This window comes from Cetorhinus maximus, chromosome 11, assembly GCF_964194155.1.
Source record: "Cetorhinus maximus chromosome 11, sCetMax3.hap1.1, whole genome shotgun sequence".
Taxonomy (NCBI): Eukaryota; Metazoa; Chordata; class Chondrichthyes; order Lamniformes; family Cetorhinidae; genus Cetorhinus; species Cetorhinus maximus.
In genome coordinates, this window is record NC_135889.1 from 6,004,339 (window position 1) to 6,022,632 (window position 18,294).

Sequence of the window (18,294 nt, forward strand, 5' to 3'; positions counted from 1 at the left end):
GAGAGAAAATGTTTCCAGGGGTGGAGTCGTCAAGAACCGGAGAATACAGTTCTGAGGTGGTTAGCAAAAGAGCCTAAGGTGACATGAGAAGTTTTTTTTTACGCAGCAAATGATTGGGATCTGGAACGCAATCTGAGAGGGTGCTGGAGGCAGATTCAATTGTGGCTTTCAAAAGTGAATTTGATAAGCACCAGAAGATAAACAGGGAGTGGGCTTAACGATTTGCTCTTTCAGAAAGCTGGTGGGGACTGGATGGGTCGAATGGTCTTCTTCTATGCTATAACCATTCTACAATTCCAATATTCCAGTTTCATGTTATACCTGGTCAAATTACTGAGTGAATAAGATGCAGCAATAACATTTTCACCATTCAGGGATCAGAGGGAGAACAAGGAGAATTCTGTTGGCATATTTTCCATCATTAATCCATATCCCTTTGATAAACCTTCAGATTAGCAGCAATTAGCTTCACAGCTAGTACAAACAGGGTGTTCAGTAAAGCCACACACTTTATTTCACTCCGCTACAAAATTAATTTTTAACTATGTTACAGTGACCAAAAATTTACAAAAATGTACAAATAGTGAGTTAACAATGCATTGAACACCTGAAGCTCTGTAAAGCATTTCATTTCATATAAGTTATCATGCCAATGAATGATCCAAGCTCATGTTACTGCAAACTACCAAGCACCAGCAGTCCAGTGGAGAATATTGGCCGCAAAGCCAGTGACTTCTGCTCAGTTAAAGCTGTGCTGCCTTTCTCTGGTGCTCTGTTTAATGACCAAGGCTTAGTTAAAGTTCTGTTTATCTTCCACTCATCTTGAAAGTATTAGAAAGCAATGATCATCTCAATACAGGTCGTGAGGTTAAAAACAAAAATTGCTGCTATCATTAATTCACCTTTAGGGACATGCTGGTTGTAGTTTATCATCTGTGTGGGGCAATTTGGTGAAATGTCAGATTGGCGCTAATTTGTGTTGCTGTACCAGTTCAGAAATAAATGCAGCACATTTGTTCAGTTGTAAACAAGAGTATCCCACTTTTCACACTTGTGTTATAGGAATCACTTATGGGGACATAACTTATTTTTTGGCGGGGAGGTGGGGGAGGATGCAGGCCTCATTGTCAAAACCTAAAATTGTTATTTTAACCTGAAAACTGCAGATGTGGGAAATTAAACAAAAACCATTTTAAGAAGTGCTACTTGCACAAAACACTAAGAGCTCCGGATTAAAGCAATAGAAATGCTGATGGCTTTAACGTTTTCTCCAATCTTTTTCATCGTTGACCCTAAAGAACTTTTCAAGACTTAATAGTTCTCTCTTTAAGACTAGTAAGAGATTTTTTTTTTTTTAAAAAGGCCAATTATTTTTGAAGTTTAATTTGGTTTCTCTCCCTCCCGAAGATGCAAACACTTTGCCCAAGTTGTCATTTCTTTCGTATGCGTCTAAACAAGGAGTGTCAGAATAATCCTTTTCTTAGCCTATGCCTACACACTCACCTTCCAGCAGGAGTTGTCACTGGATAGCAATCAATATTGGGAATCCTGGCTAATTTTCTTTGTCCCTAGCCTGTGGTACCGTGGCCAACTTCGTGCTCAAACCTGAAGCTCTCTCAGGACCCTTTTCTGCAGCTTAATAGCCGCAACGACCCATTATCAGAAGATCTTTGATCATTCAAAAGGAGCCTTTTAAAGAAACTATTTCAAGTTCAAACTAAGCAGTTGCTGCAATTTTGTACGCTGTAATCTTAAAGGCCCAGGGGAAGCGGAAAGAAAATTCATCAGATCACATTGAGGCATTCAGCGGGATAATAGCAATAAATATTTGAAGAAAAATCTTGTGGGTAGTAACTGTAGTTAAAACATTGCACAGCTTGTTCTAAGCTGCAACTTTACACCAATAAAGAAAACATAGAGTGCAACATAAATATCTTTTTCAAGTACGTTTACACAAAAACGGTCATGCCACAGGCTTTGGATTCTCAGAACGAGTGGCATAATCTAAATTATATTTAGCATTTTTTTTTAAAACTGTGTCTGAATAGGGCTTTAAAGTGTCTTCATGTTGTCAATATATTTTTTAAATCTGCTACGACGTCTTGCTACAACTATATCGGGCACTGGTAAGACCACACCCGGAGTATTTTGTGCAGTTTTGGTCTCCTTTCCCGGGGAAGAATATCTACGCCCTAGAGAGAGTGCAATGAAGGTTCACTACATTGATTCATAGGATGAGGGGGTTTTCCTCTGAGGAAAGATTGAGCAGACTAGGCCAATATTCTCTTTTAAAGTTTAGAAGGGGAGGTGATCTCATGGAAACACATAAAATTCTTAAGGGGCTTTGCAGGGTAGATGCTGACCAAGTGTTTCCTGTAGCCAGGGAATCTAGAACACGGGGACACAGCACCAGGATAAAGGGTCAGCCGTTTAGGACGGAGATGAGGAGAAATGTCTTCAAAGGGTTGTGAATCTTAGGAATTCTCTACCCCAGAGAGCTGTGGATGCTCAGTTGTTGAGTATGTTCAAGAGGTTGATAGATTTTTGGGTACCAAAGGAAGTAAGGGGCATGGGGACTGTGCAGGAAGGTGGGATTGATGGGTGATCAGCCGTGATCTTGCTGAATGGCAGGGAAGGCTCAGGGGGCCAAATTACCTCCTCCGGCTTCTATGAAGTAAAGGAGACTTTAAAGATTCAAAGATAAAAAGAAGTTGTAATACTACTGGATTGCAAGCCACCTGATGATTGAAATGCATGCTCTGCATTCAGCCTGAGAGGTCTGCTTGTTCAGATGGGGTCAGAATTGCTGGAAAGATGTTTTCATTGGTTCTCAGATGGCACAAATGTTGTTCCATGGCAGATATACGCATTAGAAGTTTGGTCAATTAACCTAAAAGTGAATTTACAAAGTGTGCCACTGTCACAAGGAATGCATACACAAACCTCAAAGTAAGACATCCCTATTTGAAAGCACTCATTTTCCAGTGTGAGACAGGAAACATCTGTCTAGCTTTGTCCATGTTAACATTGAACAGTCAGGTCACAGCATTACTTTTTTAAACAAATGTGTTGATTTTCAAAGTCCTATTCTTGCTGTTGGCTTGGAACTTGGGAGGGTTAAAAAAAACCCTTCTGCGGTATTTCTAGTCAGTTCAGCTGTTATAGGATCTGTCAGCCTAATATAGAAATTAGCTTTTTTTTTTTACCCCTGATGTGCAAGAATTGTCCTGGATAAAATCAGCTTGTAACAATGCTTTTCTGAAAAAAGAGGCATCTCTAAGCTTTTCATCTGGCACTCATGCATGGTGTACTTGTGAGTGTCCTGATGGGAGCAAGACGAAAAGCTTAGACACGTCTCTTTTTTCAGCGAATGCTATTCTGTTTGAGGGGGTGCTCGTAATCTTCAATGGTAAAACTGAGGCAAGGGTATCCGACAGGTTAGTCATCGGAAAGCATTTGAAAACAAATAGTAGGGTCTGATTACATGTCCAAGTGCCAACGATAACAATTTATTTTCCAAATTGGCAAACAAGTTTTTCAACATTAAATTTCAAAAAGTCAAGTCCCCGGCACTGCACCCATTTGATGTCTTAATAGTCACACCCCATCCAAAATACCCCTACGGTAGCAGGGAAAAAGAAAAGTGTAACTACCGTGCATATATTCTTGACATACAGCAGTTGGTGGTTTGGAATGTGAAGGATTTTTGTGGTTCTATCGAAACAGCATTTTTAGACATGTTCATCTTCAGAAGTAAAAATAAACTTGTGAATTTTAGAAGTATATCACATCAATTCCCAAAGCCTTCAGCTTCATCATAATCCTAGCTCCTCAACCGCCCCATACCTATTACGCAAACTGTCTGCAGCTCCAGTGATCAGTTATTGCTTTTATAGCTAAAGTAGTGGCTCAGAATACATCATGTCTCCTGACATCAATGTACACTCAAGGCTCTGTAAACCAAGAGGTCATATTTCACCAATTATGGCTCCCAAGCAGTGCTCAGTACTTCACTGTGTTCTTGGGTATAGTTAACGAATGGCAATGTTTCCACCCAGTGAGCATTCAACTAGGCCTATGTTTTGTGATACAAGTGGGCATCAATCTGTTTCACTATTTAATGAAGCTATATACATATATCAATGTCAATGCAATGGAACTATTTTCATTTACCAGGTTGCCTCACTGACTTGGTGCCTTGTCCCATCTGCTTCACAGAAACATGAATTCTATGTTCTCATCAGTCCACAGCTAAGAGCACATAATGTTTGCCTGGGCTCGTGATATTTCATAGGCAATAGTAGACACTTATCAAGTAACCCATTATGGCCCCAAAACCAATCGCATTTAGCATCTCAATAAAAGATAACAGATAACTTCTTGGTGATCTTATTGAAGCGGTGATGCAACACTAAGTCATAATGCCAAAGGCTCTAAGAACCTGAATCTGATCACCTAGATCAAATTACTAGCTTCAATTCATCACCTATTGTTGTACAGTCTGTTACAGTGCTGCATTTTCATTATTTGTATAATGTTAGAACTGTAGGGTATATCGAATCTGTGAGGCATTGCCATATTACCAAAGCCTAACCTGTACATTACAGGAAAATTCACTCCTTTGTGTGACATTATGATGCAGCAAAGGGTCACCAATACCCAATTACTTTCTATACAAAGACTTTCATATCTGTGAATGAAAAAATAAAATAACCTACTTCCAGGTGGCCTAGTCCATCAGCTTTAAGTGGTATGGATGAAACCATTTTGCTTCCACCCTGGCCTCAAGCACAGGTATAGTGTCTAGTACCATGGGCAATGGCCAGGGGGGTTGGATTGCTCTTTTGTCTTGGTGCTGCAAGATCTATTGCTGCAGAGAACACTGCAGTTTTGCTGAAAACATTTAGAAATTTGTGGGAAGAGTAACAATCAGGCAAACACAAAGGGGATAAAATTTCCTCTGTTCAATAATTTTACCATCCTGCTTTGTATTCACATTGACTATATTGCTAAAGTCACCAGCAAGAACTTCAGCCCAAAGAAGGTAAGCAAAGAAGAAAACGACAAATCCTGCTTTCAGAGCTGCGAGCTATTTATAAACATTGCTTTTATTTGATGTACGTATTTGTTTTCTTCAAAACTATGTAAGATAATAAGCTCTCTAGTGGAATGCAACTGATTTGAGAGATAGGAATGCAAAGAAATGCTTTTTTTACCCATGTACACATTATTTGTCAGTCTGCTGTCTTACAATGTCCCTCCTCCGCATCATTTCTTCACCTTATTTGCTGAACTGCATTACAGGTTTCTGTGCCGACTGTGCAACAGCCTCTCCTCCCTCACGTTCTCGAGGAGAAGTTAATACTTGAAATCATCTTCTGGATCTTATCTTCATTTTTCAGTATGTTTGCCTTGACAGCACAATTCTTATCCTGCTGATCCTTGATCAGTTGCTCCAGTTCAGCGAGTTCAGTCTTTAATGGCTCCACAGCTGTGTCTGTGATGCTGCAAGGACAAAAAATAAATTAACACTCAAGTTTATAACGTAGTCATTATTGCCGTGAAAACTGCAAAGCTACACAGGTTTCCCCAATTACGCTGGTGAAAAAAGTAACAGTTTGGGAATGCTGTCCGTCATTTTCTTTTTCCTTCTTTCTTTCATGGGATGTGGGTGTCACTGGCAAGGCCAACATTTTGCCCATCTCCAACTGTCCTTGAACTGAGCAACTTGCTCAGTCATTGCAGAGGGCAGTTAATAGTCAACCACATTGTGGTAGATCTGGAGTCATATGTAGGCCAGACCAGGTAAGGATGGCAGGTTTCCTTCCCTAAAGGACATTAGTGAACCAGATGGGTTTTTAATGATAATTGATGATAGTTTCATGGTCACCATTACTGAGACTAGTTTTATATTCCAGATTTATTAATTGAATTTAAACCCATATTCCCAGAGTATTAACCTGGGCCTCTGGATTTCTAGTCCAGTGACATTCCCACTATGCCACCATCTCCCCATAATGTCACAGTGGAGAGCTTTGAGTGATCCTTTCACTTATGTTAAGGATACTGGGATATCCTCTGCCTGATGTTCCCTGGCTGGAAAGTTAAAACCAGAGAAGGGACAGTATTGCATTTTTGATCAGAAGACACCTATCAATGGTTGTGAAAATGTCGAATGCACAGCTCCACAAGAGTTACAAATGTAAAATCAATTGAGATCTTGACTTAGGAAGCAATGGCATTAACAGCTATGCAGAAATGGAAAGGAATTAGGATTAAAAAGATGAAAAGCCACCATGCATATAAAAATAAATGTTAACAGCTGTTCCCATATGGACCACAGATATGTACAAGCAGCAAGTCAGCCAAGGGCCACAGGTGTACAAGTCAGAGACAGCAATGTTTAAATTGTAAAACTCTAGTCAGGCTACATCTAAGGTACCACTTCTTATCACCACATCCAGTTCCGGTCACCAAGACCCGAAGGGAGATATTTAGGCTCTGGAAGTAGTTTAGAGAAGAGTCATTTGACTAATCCCTTGTACCAGAAGACTGAGTTATGATAAAAGAGTGCAGAAAGAGTGTTGAGGCAGAAAACAACTGGAGGGTGACTGCATAAAAGTTTATAAGACAAAGAAAACTGTTCATAAAAGGCAGATCTGGAACAGGACTTCAAACTCAGTCATAACAGGACAAGGGAGTACAGCTTCAAACAATAACAGGCAAATTTGCGACTGTATGAAGTAGTTCTTCATAGAAGGAATAATCAACACGTATAATGAATGGGCTTTCAGGAAGAGTAATGGAGGCATACAACTTGAAAGCATTGAAGAAATAGGTGGACACCATGATGGGAGGACTGTAGAGTTTTCTAGATGAACGAGTCAAGATTGGGTAAATACTCTTCCTCATCTATATATACTTTGTGATCCACGAGAGAGGATTGCCCCAAATCTATACTGATAAGTGTAAGTTAGAAGTATAAAAGTTAGGTGAGATTCCATTACCAGTCTAACTAAAAAGAAAATGTATGTTAGCACAGGACCACTATGATACTGTTGTTAGCAATCTACTAAAGTTTTGTTAAAACAGTTACATTTTTAAAGTGTAAATAAGCAAATGACTATATTTACCTCCAACCTAAGTCAGAGCTTGTTGCCCCCCCCCTACCCCCACATCCTCAATAATCACAATTACAGAACTTGATGAGGTGTAGGCAGATGGTGGGCAAAGGGGGAGGGGTGGCTGATGATGAAGAGGAAGAGAGGAGAAGGCTCCTGTGATTGCTCATCTAAAGAAGCACATACAGTACACTGATATAAGGAGCACAGGCATTGTTGTATTAACAACAATGGGACTGAGGTATTTTTCTTTTATTCCCAGCTGAGCATGTGCTAGATGAGCTCAGCTACTACTCCCAGCCAGTTTCTGGATGCCACTCACATTCACTGATAATTGACATTTGATTGAAATAGAAAACAAACCATTCTGTGCAGCTCCCATTCAAATTAAAATATGACAAAACTGCGTAGAGACTGAATTAGTACAATAAACATTGTGGATTGGTTTTAAAATAGCCTCTGTAGATCAGTCAAAAGGATATTGTTCAGAAACTAGACACAGAGCGCCATCTGGAGCCCTTTTGTCTACTTTCTAGTTGCATACCAACCATGCACTCTGATAATAATCAGTTCAATGTTGAAATTCTAGCAAATCCGTTTGTTCTAAAATGGAGAAAACATTATGCACCTATATGTAGAATATTCCCTTCAAAAGAAGCTCAACCTCCACATACTGTGGGAATTTCTGTACTCACATGGAGGAAAATTACCAGTGATCTGCCCTTTAATGGAAACTTATGCCCTGTGCAATAGTGATCTACCCCCACCCCCCATTCTAACGGCATTGATTTGCTTTCTGGAGAAGGTTGCATTAAGAGCTAAGGCAATGGAGAGAGCACTAAAACAACAGAGTACAGTAGCAAATGTTTTTCTTAAAAGTCACAGTGTAACAGCTTCAAAGCATGCATGGTCAGTAGAGAAAAAGGGGTAGGTAGGCTGGGAACATAAGAAATAAGAGTAGGCCATTCGGCCCTTTGAGCCTGCTTCTCCATTCAATACGATCATGGCTGTTCATCTACCTCAACTCCACCTTCCTGTGCCATCCCAACTTTCCATTAATCCCCTCAGTATCAAAAAATCTATCGATGTTTGCCGTGCATATAATCAATAAATGGATATCCACAGCCCTCTGGTGTAGAGAATTGCAAAGATCCACGACCCTTTGAATGAAGATAGGAGGCCTTGGGGTAGAGAATTAATGCTCTCCCAAGAACAAGAAAGAATCTACCCAAGCTGAGTAACCAGCATTCTTTATATTAATGAAAGAACAATAAAGCTGTACAGAACTGATGGTGGAGGACTGATATTCTTGAATCCAGCTTGCATTGTAGTGGTGTCAAATCATGTGTTATCCAGAGTTGCCAAGTCAAGATCGCCATTATGATGAGGAAAGAATGTAGACTCCTCCAGACAACTGTAAAGGGCCCAAAGTCAGATATCAAAGTAGCTCACAACAGCAAAAGAAAAATCACACCCCCACAAAATGAGTCAGAAATTAACTTTAAATTGATGCCAACAAAGAGTCTAGATCATTAAATTCTCTTCCATCTTCTCCCTAATACTAAGTAACAGGCAAGATGGGGAATCAGTATAAATGAGGTTAGAAATGATCTGAGATAAGGCATATCACAAGTCGCTTGCCTTATTTACATAGAACAGCCCAAAAACAGGCAGCATTTCCCATGGCAGCACAGGCAAAAAGGCAGACAAAAATTCTGTGTAACAGAACTTTGCTCAATTTCCCAATTGGGTCTATCTGGTCAGCAAATCAGAGTTTCATTATCAAGCTTCATACCAATATCGAAGGAGATCTTCACCTGATGTTGTGATTAAGGCATACTGTTGGGCCAGAAGGGAGGTTTACTTTGTACCTGGTAAAGCTAATATTTGACCTGGAAGTACCTTCCTTTAAAAACAAGGAGGGCTTTTATATCAGTCACATAACAGATCAATTTCACAAAATGGAAGAAAAATCAACAAGTGAAGCTTGTTCTTGACAAACTTCTTTCTGTGTTATTAAAATGGTCAAGTTCACAACTTCTGATTCCCTGGTCAACATTTATCCCTCAACCAGCACCACAAGCAGACCGTGTCAGCCTGTTCCTGCCCCACTGAACTCGTTTCTTCTTATCTTGACTCCGTTCTCTCTCCTCTTGTCCAGTCTCTTCCCACCTACATCCACGATTCCTCTGATGCCCGACATCATTTCAACAATTTCCAGTTCCCTGGCCCCAACCGCCTCCTCTTCACCATGGACGTCCAGTCCCTCTACACCTCCATCCCCCACCGGGATGGTCTGATGGCTCTCTGCTTCTTCCTCGAACAGAGGCCCGAACAATCCCCATCCACCACTACTCTCCTCTGTCTGGCTGAACTTGTTCTCTCACTGAACAATTTCTCCCTAAATTCGTCTCACTTCCTCCGAGTAAAAGGTGTGGCTATGGGTACCTGCATGGGCCCCAGCTATGCCTGTCTCTTTATGGGGTATGTGGAACATTCCTTGTTCCAGTCCTACTCAGGCCCCCTCCCACAGCTCTTTCTCCGGTACATCGATGACTGTTTCGGTGCCGCTTCATGCTCTCGTCTGGACCTGAAAAAATTTATCAATTTTGCTTCCAATTTCCACCCCTCCATCACTTTCATATGGTCCATCACTGATACTTCCCTTCCTTGACCTCTCTGTCTCTATTTCTGGTGATAGACTGTCCACCAATATTCATTACAAGCCCACCAACTCCTACAGCTACCTTGACTACAACTCCTCACACCCTGCTTCCTGTAAGGACTCCATCCCATTCTCTCAGTTCCTTCACCTCTGTCGCATCTGATCCAATGATGCCACTTTCCAAAACTGTGCTTCTTACATGTCTTCCTTGTTCCTTAACCAAGGTTTCCCACCCACAGTGGCTGACAGGGCCCTCAACCGTGTCCGACCCATCTCCCGCACCTCTGCCCTCGTCCCTTCCTCTCCATCCCCAGAACCATGATAGAGTTCCCCTTGTCCTCACTTTTCACCCCACCAGCCTCTGCATTCAAAGGATCATCCTCCGCCATTTCCGCCAACTCCAGCATGATGCCACCACCAAACACATCTTCTCTTCACCCCACCCCTGTTGGCATTCCATAGGGACCGTTCCCTCCGGGACACCCTGGTCCACTCCTCCATCACCCCCTACACCTCAACCCCCTCCCATGGCACCTTCCCATGCAATCGTAGAAGGTGCAACACCTGCCCCTTTACTTCCCCCCTCCTCACCATCCAAGGGCCCAAACACTCCTTTCAAGTGAAGCAGCATTTCACTTGCACTTCCCTCAATTTGGCCTACTGCATTCGCTGCTCCCAATGCGATCTCCTCTACATTGGAGAGACCAAACGCAGACTGGGTGACCACTTTGCGGAACAGCTCCAGTCTGTCCACAAGCATAACCCAGACCTTCCTCTCGCTTGCCATTTCAAAGCACCACCCTGCTCTCATGCCCACATGTCCATCCTTGACCTGCTGCAATGTTCCAAGTGAAGCTCAACGAAAACTGGAGGAACAGCACCTCATCTTCCAATTAGACACTTTACAGCCTTCAGGACTTAACATTGAGTTCAACAACTTCAGACCATGAACTCTCTCCTCCATCCTCACCTCTTTTTGATCCCCTTTTTTCAAATATTTATTTTTGAATTTTTATATATACATTTCTTCCCCATGCATTTCTCTTATTATTTTTAAAATTTATTTCCATTCATTGTTTTATCTCCACCTTTTAGCCTATTTTGATCCTTGCTCTCACACGTCCCCTCCCCCCACCACACCCCCACTAGGGCCATCTGTCACTTGCTCATCCTGCTTTCTACCCTTAATGTCACCATTAGCACATCCTTTAGCCAGATTCACCACCATCAACACCCCTTCGGCCTTTTGTTTATGACATCTTTTGCAATCTCTCCTTTGCTTCCACCTATCACTGGCCTTCTATCCAGCTTCATCTGTCCCACTCCCCAAATACAGTGTATATTTCGCCACATTTCTACTTGTCTTTAGTTCTGAAGAAGAGTCATCTGGACTCGAAACATTAACTCTGTCTTTCTCTCCACAGATGCTGTCAGACCTGCTGAGTTTTCCCAGCAATTTTTGTTTTTGTTTCTGTTTCAGATTTCCAGCATCTGCAGTATTTTGCTTTTACCACAAACAGTTTAATTGACCATTTATCTCATTGCTGTTTGTTGATCTTTAGGCTGTTGCATGTCCCCACATTACAACGGTGTCTACACTGGTCGGTGAGCTACCTGCTATGGGCATGTGATGTGCTTGTTCAATCACTGTGTGTTGAAGATTGATAGTACTGCTGGAATACCCAGGGCTTTAAGAAGGGCAACTTTCAAACGTGTGGACTGAGCAAAAATGGGCTTTCTTTAAAAAGTTACTTTGTAACCACTTGTAACCCTTTCCTAGACCATATATCATCTGTTAAGAGATGTACAAGAATACTCCATTAATTAATCTCTCTTAGCTTTTATTCATCCAAGCGAAAGTAGATGGGTTCCGGTGGACTGACATTGAGAATTAGCTCTGTGGGGTTCCCAGTCTCAAGCTTATACATATGCCCTAATTTTGGTGCTATATCACCAGACAGACCGATGGAAAAATAACATACAATGGAAGACATAGGCTTGTCAGCTTATAACGTTACAAGGCACTATATGGACATTATTGTCGAATCTGTATTATTTAGAACGGATTGAGTCAAAGATTCAGACATGTGATGAAACCAGATTACTAAAGGTACACTCACACCAGCCAAGTAACTTCTGGGAACAGCCAACAAAAACAAAACTGATAATGGAAATTTCGACAATCAACAGATCAGATGGCAGCACGTCATTGAGCTGAGTTACAATTCAAGGTCTATTTTCCTAATTAGTGACTGGCATTCACTTGCAAAAAATAATTCCAAATGCTGAGAATGAAAGGATACCTACGAAAGGCAGAATGAAAATGTGTATAGCACGGACAGAGAACTTAAAGAAAATAGAGACTTAGAATATTGTCAGTGTAGTCAACCCTGGCAAAAATAAAAACAAGAAATATTGTTATTTACTTGGGTTCTGCCTCCTTTCCACTTGTCAGTTTAATAAACGCTATTACCCTGTGCTATTTGCTGTTCAACAACAGAAGTGGTTAGAGTAGGGAAAAACTATTGAAAGGCACTTAAGATAAAATGTAGCAGGAAAAAAGTGTAGCAGGAAAACAGAGAAACAGCAGAGGTAAAATTAGGGTAGAAAGGCACGCTAGTGTTGTGCAATCTGGCGAGTTGCAACTTTTTAAGCCTCACCAGAAGCTGGAAACTCACTCTTTGCTAGCTAGTGAGTGCAACTTTCCAACCTTGACGAGAAACTTAATAAATATGATCCTAAATTTAGCCATCTTGGAGATATTTCACATAACACTAATACATACTCAAATCCCAAATCAAGTTAAGATTCAAGATTTATTACAGGTCTTCAGATTTTCACCATTGCAAGTTCTGATCAGACAAGGCTTTTGGTTCATTTGTTTATCTCATATACCTTTATAAGTGTATTAAGTTAGATTTCTCGGTTAGGGTATAAACTAAAACAATAACAGCCTTTCATTGGTTCTGAGGTTTTGTTTAACAAAAGAACAGACCCTTGCTCTGCAGTTGCACTATGCATTGCATTCCCTCCCTTATACTTGAGATTTGCTGCATTTTAATAAAAGGACTGATTGGGGTTAAATAATTCTATTCCAGAAAATTTAGAAGGATGGACAGCAACACTCACCCACCATTTCACATTATTAAACACCAACCATCCGGGTTTCTGCACACATTTTCACAGATATTATAGAGCTCCTAACCTCTGTTCTCTTAGAAGAGATTCCGCATGCTTCTTGTTTTCCCTACGCCACATTGACAATTCATTCTGCATGGAATCCATGTCTTCCTGTATGTAATCCATTATTTTTCCGAGAGGCAAGGCACTGCGGCACAGAGTCTGGATGGACGTGCGTAGTTTTTCTATTTCCTTGGCCACAAGTTCCCTCTCTTTCTTTTTTGCCGTTTCGGAGATGATGGTTTTCTCCTGAAAAACAATTTTGCAGCGACATTATAAGACCCACTTTCGACATCATTCCCAACTGTGTGAAACAATAACATTTTATAATTTTCTGTTTCATTTAAAATTTAAATAATGCAGTCAATTAAATTGTGTGGATGCCAAGAAAAGTTGCTTATCAATCACACCTCAACTGCAGACAAAAAAACAGCAAATGGTGGAAGTACACAACAGGTGTCCAGGCATCTGTAAAGACACAGGCTAATGCTTCAGCTCCAGATCTTATATCAGAATTGTTGTGATGAACAGGGGCTTTTTTTTTGTAGTTCAGCAATTAAATAGATAAAATACAGCAGCTTACACTTTGGGAGATGTATTCTTTATCAATTTCATTAAATTAGTGCTATAATTCATATAATTTAACCATAATAAATACAGCAGGGCATTATGCACCTTGAACTTGCTACACTAAGAATGTCTGACAAGCTCCTAAAGCTAATTATGATGTGCAGAGAAACAATAATACAGGTACTGTATGTTTCAAAAAGACAAAGGTTGCAATCAACAGTTCGGACAATATAAGTCCTTAGATTTCAAGAATATATATCATTAACAGAAAAACCATACATCAGTGTATGTACAACATGAACATTACAAAATGGGCTAAAATAACTTGTAAGACAAATCCAACGGAAATTTGACAGTTACTAATCCCAATGTCGTTTAGGTTTCATTTTCCCATAAACTACTGCAGCACATCGTGCATTAGACATTTATAGTGTGTCCCCTTAAATTCATAGGTGCGATTTATTTTTATTCCTTCCTGGGGTCTGAGCATTGCTGGCAAGGGCAGCATTTATTGCCCTTTCTAATTGCCCTTGAGAAAGTGGTGGTGATCCACCTTCTTGAACTCCTGCAGTCCATGTGGTTCAGGAGCACCTCCAGTGCTGTTAGGAAAGAAGTTCAAGCAACAATAAGCAACAGTGACATAGTTCCAAGTCAGGATGGTGCGTGGGTAAGGAGGAAACTTGAAGGTGGTGTTCCCATGCACCTGCTGCCTTTGTCCTCCTTGGTGGAAGAGGTCATGGGTTTGAAAGGTGTTACTGAAGGAGGTTTCACAAGTTGCTGCATCTTGTAGATGACACAGACTGCTGCCACTGTACACTGCTGGAGAAGGGAGTGAATGTTTAAGGTGATGAATGAGGTGGCAATCAAATGGGTGCTTTGTCCTGGATAGTGTCAAGCTTCAAGTGTTGTTGAGGCTGCACTCGTCTAGGCAAGGGGAGAGTATTCTATCACCCTCCTGACTTGTAGATGGTAGACAGGCTTTGCGCAGTCAGGAAGTGAGTTATTCGTCGCAGAATTCCCAATCTCTGGTCCTGCTCTTGTAGCCATAATACTTATATGGAATCAGCTTAGTGAACCTTCTCTGAACTGCTTCCAATGTGACCAAAACTGTACACAGTACTCCAGATGCGGTCTCACCAATGCCCTGTACAGTTGTAGCGCTACTCTTATACTCCATCCCTCTTGCAATAAAGGCCAAGGGCAGAATTTTCTGCCTGTCGGGTGGGTGGGCCCGACCCAATTTCTGGCGGGCGGGGAGCCGATCCCTGCCGGAGAAGTGGGCCCCGCCGCCATTTTACATGGGTGGGCCAATTAAGGCCCACCCAGCGTGAAGTCCGGCGGGAAGCGCTATGCGCTCCCCGTGCGGGCCGGGGGGGGGGGAATTCCCCAAATGCGAGAGTGCGCTCTTTCGCGCATGCACACGAAAAGGCACACATCTCCCTGAGGCTAAGTGCTGCCTCAGGGAGATCACTGACACTTTTAAAATTATTAAAAATAGAAGAAAAAAATTCCTTAACATGTCCCCCCCTTAATTTATGGTTAAATTATATGAATTATAGCACTAATTTAATGAAATTGATAAAGAATACATCTCCCAAAGTGTAAGCTGCTGTATTTTATCTATTTAATTGCTGAACTACAAAAAAAAAAGCCCCTGTTCATCACAACAATTCTGATATAAGATCTGGAGCTGAAGCATGAGATGGGACATGTTCATAATTTACATTAAAAGTTTATTAAACTTTTTTAATCCCTACATGAAACCTCATCCCGCCGGTGGATGAAGTTTCATGTTTTTTCTATTGCCCGCCGGGGCTCCTGGCTGACCCGCCAACCTTTTTGGCCAACCTTAAGGTTGGACGGGCAGGTCCTTTAATTGTATAATTGATCCTGTTAATGGCCTCAATTGGCCATTGACAGGTCGGCGGGCCCGCAGCTGATTTTGCTGTGCCCCTGCCTTCCTGAAAATTTAAATGGGCCGGGATGACATCAGGGGTTCCTCCCGACATCATCCTGCATAATTTTACGCGTCGGTGAGCAGGCCCCGCCCCCTGCTCGTCGACGGCAAAATTCTGCCCCAACATTCTATTTGCCTTCTCAATTATTTGATGTACATGCATGCTAACTTTTTGTGATTTATGTATAAGGACACCCAGATTCCTCTGTCCTTCAGCAATCTGCAGTCTCTCTCTATTTAAAGAATATTCTACTTTTCTATCTTCCTGCCAAAATCAACAAGCTCATTTTTCCATATTATATTCTATCTGCCAAATTTTTTTGCTCACTCACTTAACCTATCTGTATTGCTTTGCAGATTCTTTGTATCTTCCTCACAACTTGCTTTCCTGTCTATCTTTGTAAAATCAGCAAATTTGGCTACAATATAGTATGTCCCTTCATCCAAGTCAATAATTTATAGATGATAAATAGTTGAGGCCCCAGCACTAATCCCTGTGGCACTCCACTAGTTACAGTTGCCACGCTGAAAATGACTCTTTTGCTAATATATCACCCCAAATACCATGAGTTCTTATCTTATGCTGTAACCTTTTAAGCGGCCCCATATTAAATGCCTTATGGAAATCCAAATACACTGGTTCCCCTTTATCCACCCTGCTTGTTACATTCTTAAAGGGGTCAAATAAATTTTTCAAACATGATTTCCCTTTCTCAAAACCATGCTGACTCTGCCTGATTATATTATGATTTTCGAAGAGTCCTGCTACTACGTCCTTAATAATAGATTTTAGCATTTTCTGTCTCCCTCCTTTCTTGGATAGTGATGTTACATTTGCACCACTCCAATTCGCAGGAATCTTTCAAGAATCTAGGGAATTTTGCAAGGTTACAACCAATGCATCCACTATCTCTGCAGCCACTTCCTTTAAGACCCTAGGATGCAGGCCATCAGGTCCAGGGGACTCGTCAGCCCTAGTCCCATTAGTTTTCCTAGTACTTCTTCTCTAGTGATCATGATTGTTTTAAGTTCCTCTCTCCCTTTTTCCCCCTGCTTCTGTATTATGATGATGCTGGGTCTTCTACTATGAAGGCAGATAAACAATATTGTTCAAAGTCTCTGCCATTTCCTTGGTCCACGTTAATTCCCCAGTCTCACCCTCTAAGGGACCAATGTTTCCTTTAGCTACGCTCTTCCTTTTCATATACTTGTAGAAGATTTTACCGTCTGTTTTTATATTTCTTGCTCATTTTCTCTCATTCTCCAATTTCATTCTCTATTTTTTTTTTAGTCATCCTTTGCTGGTTTCCAAAATGTTCCCAATCTTCTGGCCTACCATTAATCTTTGCAGTATTGTACATTTTTTCTTTCAATTTGATACCACCCTTAACTTCCTTGATTAGCCAAGGACGGTGCATCCTTCTCGTAGCATGTTTCTTTCTCAATGGAATATATCTTTATTGAGAGTTACGAAATATCTCAAAAGCCTGCCACTGCTTCTCTATAATTTTAACTTTTAACCTATTTTCCCATTCCAATTTAGCTAACTCTGTCTTCATACTCTTGTACTTGCCTTTACTTAAGATTAAGACACTAATTTCAGACCCAAACTTCTCAACCTCAAGCTGAATATGAAATTCTATCTTGTTATGATCACTCTTATCTAAAGGATCCTTTACTATGAGGCCATTCATTAATTCTGTTTATTACACATTATCAGGTCTAAAATAGCTTGTTCCCTGGCTGGTTCCAGAACTTATTGTTCTAACAAACTAACCCAAATACATTGTGTGAACTCATCCTCCAGGTCACTTTTGCTAATTTGATATGTCTAATCTATATGAAAGTTAAAATCTCCCACTATTATTGCAGTACCTTTCTCACAAGTCCCCATTAATTGTTGATTTATACTCTATCCTACAGTATAGTTAATGTCAGGAGGCCTATAAACCACTCCCATTAGCGACTTCTTTCCTTTGCTATTTCTTATGTCCAACAAAACTGATTTTACATTTTGATCCTCCAATCCAAGATCATTTCTCACTACTGTACTGATCTCATCCTTTATTAACAGAACCACCCCACCTCCTTTTCCTTTCTTCCTGTCCTTCTGAAATGTCAAATACCCTTGAATATTCAGGTCCCAGCCAAGGTCACTTTGCAACTATGTCTCTGTAATGGCTATCATATCGTGCTCATTTATTTCTATTTGTGCTATCAATTCAACCATCTTGTTACAAATGCTTCATGCATTCAGATAAAGAGGATTTTAATTCTGTCTTTTTATCATTTTCCCCTACTCTGACCTTATTTGCCGGTGCACTCTTACGTTGGTAGGCTCTGTCCCTTCCTGTCACACTCTGGTTATCATTACCCAGATTGCTACCCTGCGCTATTGCCTGGTTATAAAGTATTCAGGAAAGATAGGGAAAAATAAAAAGCAGTGGCAGTGTTGACCAAAAGCATTGTTACAGGACTAGAAAGAGGTGACTTTTAATTGGGAAATGCTGCCGAAGGAGGCTCAGTGACTTGAGTGTACTTGAAGGATCCAAAGCAGAATTTATGTGGTTAGAATTTAAGGACAATGGTGCAGCTTTTACACTGGGTGTACAATAGAGGCCACCAAACTGTGGGAAGGCGATAGAGGACTAAATTTGCAGACAAATTGCAAAAGGATGCAAAAGTTTTAGAAGCGGATAGTGGGGTACTTCAATTATGCAAATACAGACTAGGAGAACAATGAAGCAGTAGAATTTTGAAATGTGCAAAAGAGAACTTTCTTGCTCAGTATATTCCTAGCC

The 18,294-nt window shown here is 40.9% G+C and overlaps 1 protein-coding gene across 7 annotated transcripts in view; it reads right to left on the bottom strand.

Moving 5' to 3' along the window:
• Positions 1–491: 491 nt before the first annotated feature.
• The window catches only part of traf3ip1 (TNF receptor-associated factor 3 interacting protein 1), a 131,045-nt gene continuing 113,242 nt past the window's right edge, over positions 492–18,294 (bottom strand). For all 7 annotated transcript variants that reach the window (XR_013577908.1, XM_078551430.1, XM_078551427.1 and 4 more), the window contains 2 exons: positions 12,992–13,215; positions 492–5,505 (listed from right to left, as the gene is read on the bottom strand). Coding sequence is in view for 6 of the 7 variants with exons in the window: in XM_078551430.1 (XP_078407556.1) it covers positions 5,340–5,505; positions 12,992–13,215 (390 nt within the window). In the remaining variant the exon portion in view is untranslated. The remainder of the gene's footprint in view (positions 5,506–12,991; positions 13,216–18,294) is intronic.